At 44.5% G+C, this 6935-nt stretch overlaps 1 protein-coding gene across 1 annotated transcript; it reads right to left on the minus strand.

Annotated features, from left to right (window-relative positions):
* Positions 1 to 84: 84 nt before the first annotated feature.
* pdcd7 (programmed cell death 7) lies at positions 85 to 3681 on the minus strand. The gene is made up of 5 exons (XM_052515908.1): positions 2260 to 3681; positions 1563 to 1701; positions 1130 to 1360; positions 755 to 842; positions 85 to 477 (listed from the first exon to the last, which is right to left on the minus strand). Exons 1-5 carry the CDS (start codon positions 3547 to 3549, stop codon positions 339 to 341), a joined length of 1887 nt encoding a protein of 628 aa, XP_052371868.1. The 5' UTR covers positions 3550 to 3681; the 3' UTR covers positions 85 to 338.
* Positions 3682 to 6935: the final 3254 nt, after the last annotated feature.

The raw sequence follows: 6935 nt of genomic DNA on the forward strand, positions 1-6935 counted from the left end.
ACTAAGAACCCTCCTCTACGTTTAGTTCAACTGTAGCAGTGACACCAACTGACCATGGTCAATAATCTGGTATGCCAGGCAGGCGGGAATAAAACAGTTTTATTGACTTCAGAAAATACACAATTCCTGATAAATAGGATTTCAAATTCAGTCAAATATCAGTTGGAGAGAATAACTACCAAATAGCTGTTTGTAAAATTAAGAACTGATTTTGAAATCCTTAAATAAAACCAATTTCACTCTTCTGTTTCACTTCTCCAGCAGGTATTGTTGCAGTAACTTGCTGAATACAGTGCTCGCGAATGACCAGTCCTTTCCAGAGCCAATATGGGCGTCAGTCAGGGTCCGAGGCAGTCCCCTCGGTCCAGGGCTGTGGCCCAAATCTCGTCTGTGGGGCATTGTGGTAAGACCCAGTCCTGGGGGACCGTGGTGCCGTCTGGGTGGTCCACTGAGACCAGACAGAGGTCCCACTCTCTCCTAGAGGAGAAAGACAGTAGGTGAGCCAAAACATAGGATACTGAAGTACTTTAAAAGTGCATGCATCCTTCGTTCCTTGATTTAATGACTGGTGAAATATCACTGGTTAGATATGCTTTAACAGTAAAAGCATTGGTGGAGCCCTTTCATACACGTATAATGAAGGAAGGAAACAAGGAAGGAAGAAGAAAAGGAAGGGTGCAGTCTTAAAGTATTTGAACAGGGCCTTAGTGGAGGTAAATCTCTAAGTCTAGTAAAATGCTTGTGTGACACAAACCGTATCTGTATTAAGGCTGGTAGTGAGCGCTCTGCCTGTGTGTAGTACTCTCTGAAGGGCTGTAGGGGGTGGTCAGGAGGCATCTCATCTGGAGGAGAGGAGGGGATAACAGTCACATTAACAGAAATGGTTATTCAGATATTAACTTATAAAATCAGAATCTCTAAATGCTGTGTCTGTTTTCCTCTTATTTACCAGTGGTTTGGAAACTGTGTGCCATGAGATGACCAACCTAATACCTTTTGAATTGCTGTGTTCCAATTAACTAAATAATGTGTTATTTCCATAATCCAAAATAAACGGGCTACAACCTGAAAGTAGGTCACGACTCTCCTTTTGGGAAAAAACACCAGCCTTTATACGGTTTCTAATTACCTCCAAAGAGCATGCTATCCATCTCTCGTTTCCTCAGCAGAAGCCTCTCCCTCTCCTTCTTCTGTCGTTTCTCCAGGTCCCTCCTGCGCTCCTCCTCCTGCTCGCTCTCCAGCATCACCCGCAGGGCGTTCTCCTCTGCCCCATACACCCCTGTCCTCTTCCTGATCAGTGCACGCAGGCGCTCCACCAGCCCATCAAATGCTTGGTCGGCTTCTTTCTCTGGGAAGATCCCTGGTAGGGGACACAATCAGAGAAACGTTTATGTTCAGTTGTCAGAAAACGTTTTAAAATGGAGTGAAACAGAGAGGTACTGAATGAATTTGTTCAATGAGAACAGAGATTTTTTACTATTGTTGTTGTGAAGTTGAACAGCAGTTGGCTAGACAAAAGATCTGAAGAGAAACTGTTGCACCATTATGGTGCTTCTACTTACCTTTCCTGGAGGCTGCCTCCTTCCTGAGTTTGCGTAGCTTCTCCAGTGATCTGAGGATGTCCAGCATCCTCTTGGCATCTGCCTGCTTCTTCCTCACTTCACAGAGCACCGTGTCAGCAGCCAGCTTCAGCTCTTGCGCCTGATGGGGGAGGGGAGCACAATGAAAGACAACAGAAGCAGTGTTCATAGTCTGGGTCAAATCAATACAGAAAACACACACACACACACACACACACACATATATATATACACAAACCTCTGCAAAAAGCAGTTTCCATCAATGCATATTCAGATATGTCCATGATTTGTGTATCAATCAACAGTTCTCCAATGAGCGAGTTAAATCAAAATGAAAGCAGTTAGACAGTCTTGAAATTCACTGACACCAAACTAAGAACACTGGGCCACCTGCTGCTGACGTGTGTAACGCACATTACTTAGAGCAGGAGTGTATCTCATCTCCAGTCCCTTGGGAGCCCCACGGTTGAACAGTTTATTTCTAGCCCAACACACATGCTTCAAATTCTCATCTAAACATTAAACCGTTCCTTAGTTGAATCAGATGTGCTGGGCTAGAACAAAAAAATGCAACCTTTATGTTTAAAGCAGGAGGGCTCCAGTCTGAAGGTGGAAAGGGGGAGCTATCGATCAGAGATGAGACACTGAGTTTGACAGTGCTCCCTTTCAGTTCTCTCACCCTCTTCTTCTCCTCTACTTCATGGATACGTTTCATCCTCCACTTGTCGATGGCCGCTTCACGCTCAGCCACTCGTTCCTCCTCCCTCTGTTTGTCCTCGTCCTGTTCCACTTGTCGACGCCGTAGCCTGGCCCTTCTCTTACTGATGGAACTCAGTTTCTTTTTAAGACTTTCAACAAACTCAGAGTCACCGAGAACCTTCAGTTTCTCTTGCAGATCTGTCTTCACACTCACTGCCTCAGCGTAAGAATCCGCCCAGACACTCTCATTCTCCATGTTGTGCTTCAGCGTTTCACAAGCCATTGACAGCTTTGAAACTAGCTGTATGGCACCGTACAGGGTGTCTCGTATATGAGTCACGGAGACCTTTGGGTGAGTTTGCCTTGAATGAGGTTGCGCCGGTTTGGAGGTCTTGGCTGTTGTCCTCTCTCGGTTCCTCAAGAAATGTTTCAGCCACTGTTTGTCTTGCATCCTCTGAATGGAGTCTTCGTCTGGCGGCTGTGGCCTACTAAAACCTTGGTCACGCTGCAAAGCTGTTCCGATCGGAATCGAGGACGGGGAGGCGAGGAGAGGTCTGCTACGATGTTCAGTGTAACCACTGTCTGCATGCTTTGGTCTAAAACTAGCATCAGGGTTTCCATACTGACTGTGTTGTGGACCGGGACTAGGGTATGCTGGATTGTGATCAAATGATCTTTGGAAATCTGAAGTTCCCATGTTCGATTGAGCATCACCCATATTGTAGCCCTGAGCCCATGAGTTTGGTGGTCTCCCCTCATGTGTGTTGGGTTCCAGCTTTGGATGACTGTGGAAGGGAACTGGCTGTGAAGACATGGGAGGGAACTGACTGAGTGCCGGGTTGTTGAGGGGCGGTGGCGGTATCGACGGATCAAAACCATATCCTGGGGACGACATATGAGGTGGTCCGTAGCCTTCAAATCTAGGCGGTGGTTGTGGAAAGGGGGGTCTGAAGCCGTATGGTTGACTGCCATATCCTGGCATGGGTGGAGTCCACTCTTGACTTTGAGGGAATCTCTGGTCGCTAACTGGGGCTTGTTGTGGTGGAGGAAGATATTGGGAAGGGGTTTGACCCGGCCAAAACGCTCCAGCAACGTTACTTGAACTCGGCATGTTACTTTGAAACGAGGTTTCACATACTGGTGGTGGTTGTATCGGCTGCGGTCCGAGATATGTAGGTCCCCCTCTAAGGTAAAAAGTATCGGGACCTCCGGTATTAGAAACGGGGTGCTGCCGTCCTCCCGACGTAGACTGGAAAGTTGGTTTATCCATTTTCAAGAGGCGTAATACTGTGGAAAATAATAAACTCAGTTGTTTTCTAATGTATTTAGCTAACGACACTGTTGAACGCAGGGAGCGACCATGTTTACAAGTTGACGTCACACACCGGATATAGTATACGTATATCCGTTTTTTTTTTTACGAAGCGAAGCGAAAGACCAGGGGCCATCCTAATTAGCTAAAATTGGTTCCTCTATATTTGTCACATGCGCTGAATACAACCGTGAAATTATTTTTTAGGAGTCCACCCCAATAATGCAGAGTAAAAAAAATACTTTGTAGTTTACGTTGTCTGTCATTGGCATCAGTCCTTCCGCACAATTGTCTTCGTTTCCTCTACTAATTTGGAGAACAGACTTCTATCATCTAAAGAAACGATACCGTTTAACCATTGAGCTAAAAAATAACCATCCCATTCTGTCAGGTCGGTGCAACGGAGAGAGAAATAGAGATGAACCTGTAGAAAAGTCCCCAAAACAAGCTGGTCCTGGGGCTCTGTTCACAAACACAAACAGACCCCACAGAGCCCCAAGACAGCAACACAATTAGAAGCAACCAAATCATGAAAAAACAAAAAGATAATTACTTGACACATTGGAAAGAATTAACAAAAAAACAGAGCAAACTAGAATGCTATTTGGCACTAAACAGAGTACACAATGTCAGAATACCTGACCACTGTGACTGACCCTATTTTTAATTTATTTCACCTTTATTTAACCAGGTAGGCCAGTTGAGAACAAGTTCTCATTTGCAACTGCAACCTGGCCAAGATAAAGCAAAGCGGTGCGACAAAAACAAACAGGCTTACACAATAGGAAAAATCTATATACAGTGTGTGCAAATGTAGAAGAGTAGGGAGGTAGGCAATAAATAGGCCATAGAGGCGAAATAATGACAATTTAGCATTAACACTGGAGTGATGGATGTGCAGATGATGATGTGCAAGTAGAGATACTGGGGTGCAAAAAATCAAGAGGGTAAGTAATAATATGGGGATGAGGTAGTTGGGTGAGCTCTTTACAGATTGGCTGTGTACAGGTACAGTGATCGGTAAACTGCTCTGACAGCTGATGCTTTAAGTTAGAGAGGGAGATATAAGACTCCAGCTTCAGTTATTTTTGCAATTCGTTCCAGTCATTGGCAGAGAACTGGAAGGAAAGACGGCTAAAGGAAGTGTTGGCTTTGGGGATGAAATATACCTGCTGGAGCACATGCAACGGGTGGGTGTTGCTATGGTGACCAGTGAGCTGAGATAAGGCGGAAAGCTTTGAGGAAAATTAAGGAAAGCATAGCCTTGCTATTGACCAAAGGCCGCCATAGGCAGACAGGCTGTGTGCACACTGCCCACAAAATGAGGTGGAAACTGAGCTGCAGTTCCTAACCTCCTGCCAAATGCATGTCCATTTTAGAGACATATTTCCCTCAGACTACACAGACCCACAAATAATTCAAAACTCTCATATCTATTGGATAAAATACCACAGTGTGCAATCACAGCAGCAAGACTTGTGACCTTTTGCCGCAAGAAAAGGGCAACCAGTGAAGAACAAACACCATTGTAAATACAACCCATATTTATGTGAATTTATTTTCCCTTTTGTACTTGAACTATTTGAATATTGCTACAATACTAGATGTAGACATATGACATTTGAAATCACTTTACTCTTTTGTAACTTTTGTGAGTGTCATGTTTACTGTTCATTATTCCTATTTTTTCCCCCCACTTGTTTATCATCGATTTCACTTGCTTTGGCAATGTGAACATGTGGTTCCCATGCCAATAAAGCCCCTTAAACTGAATTAAATTGAGAAGAGCGAGAGAGAAGTTCCTCTACTGCTCATAGATAATTGTGACACTTTAAATAACTAATATAAGTATACAGTGGGAGAACAAGTATTTGATACACTGCCGATTTTGCAGGTTTTCCTACTTACAAAGCATGTAGGTCTAATTTTTTTAATCATAGGTACACTTCAACTGTGAGAGACGGAATCTAAAACAAAAATCCAGAAAATCACATTGTATGATTTTTAAGTAATTCATTTGCATTTTATTGCATGACATAAGTATTTGATACATCAGAAAAGCAGAACTTCATATTTGGTAGAGAAACCTTTGTTTGCAATTACAGACCAGGTTTGCACACACTGCAGCAGGGATTTTGGCCCACTCCTCCATACAGACCTTCTCCAGATCCTTCAGGTTTCGGGGCTGTCGCTGGGCAATACGGACTTTCAGCTCCCTCCAAAGATGTTCTATTGGGTTCAGGTCTGGAGACTGGCTAGGCCACTCCAGGACCTTGAGATGCTTCTTACGGAGCCACTCTTTAGTTGCCCTGGCTGTGTGTTTCGGGTCGTTGTCATGCTGGAAGACCCAGCCACGACCCATCTTCAACGCTCTTACATCTTACAATGCTCAATACGGTGCAGTCGTCCTGTCCCCTTTGCAGAAAAGTATCCCCAAAGAATGGTTCCACCTCCATGCTTCACGGTTGGGATGGTGTTCTTGGGGTTGTACTCATCCTTCTTCTTCCTCCAAACACGGCGAGTGGAGTTTAGACCAAAAAGCTCTATTTTTGTCTCATCAGACCACATGACCTTCTCCCATTCCTCCTCTGGATCATCCAGATGGTCATTAGCAAACCTTAGACGGGCCTGGACATGCGCTGGCTTGAGCAGGGGGACCTTGCGTGCGCTGCAGGATTTTAATCCATGACGGCGTAGTGTGTTACTAATGGTTTTCTTTGAGACTGTGGTCCCAGCTCTCTTCAGGTCATTGACCAGGTCCTGCCGTGTAGTTCTGGGCTGATCCCCCACCTTCCTCATGATCATTGATGCCCCACGAGGTGAGATCTTGCATGGAGCCCCAGACCGAAGGTGATTGACCGTCATCTTGAACTTCTTCCATTTTCTAATAATTGCTCCAACAGTTGTTGCCTATTGTCCTGTAGCCCATCCCAGCCTTGTGCAGGTCTACAATTTTATCCCTGATGTCCTTACACAGCTCTCTGGTCTTGGAGAGGTTGGAGTCTGTTTGATTGAGTGTGTGGACAGGTGTCTTTTATACAGGTAACGAGTTCAAACAGGTGCAGTTAATACAGGTAATGAGTGGAGAACAGGAGGGCTTCTTAATGAAAAACTAACAGGTCTGTGAGAGACGGAATTCTTACTCGTTGGTAGGTGATCAAATACTTATGTCATCCAATAAAATGCAAATTAATTACTTAAAAATCATACAATGTGATTTTCTGGATTTTTGTTTTAGATTCCGTCTCTCACAGTTGAAGTGTACCTATGATAAAAATGACAGACCTCTACATGCGTTGTAAGTAGGAAAACCTGCAAAATCGGCAGTGTATCAAATACTTGTT

This window comes from Oncorhynchus keta, unplaced genomic scaffold (genome assembly GCF_023373465.1).
Source record: "Oncorhynchus keta strain PuntledgeMale-10-30-2019 unplaced genomic scaffold, Oket_V2 Un_scaffold_3531_pilon_pilon, whole genome shotgun sequence".
NCBI classification, from domain to species: Eukaryota; Metazoa; Chordata; class Actinopteri; order Salmoniformes; family Salmonidae; genus Oncorhynchus; species Oncorhynchus keta.

Coding starts and splice junctions, on each gene's coding strand:
- pdcd7 (XM_052515908.1), bottom strand. CDS start 3,549: ATGGATAAACCAACTTTCCAGTCTACGTCGGGAGGACGGCAGCACCCC. Junction 1,702..2,259: donor AAGTAGAGGAGAAGAAGAGG/GTGAGAGAACTG, acceptor CTCCCCCATCAG/GCGCAAGAGCTGAAGCTGGC. Junction 478..754: donor CCAGCCTTAATACAGATACG/GTTTGTGTCACA, acceptor TTTCTCCTCTAG/GAGAGAGTGGGACCTCTGTC.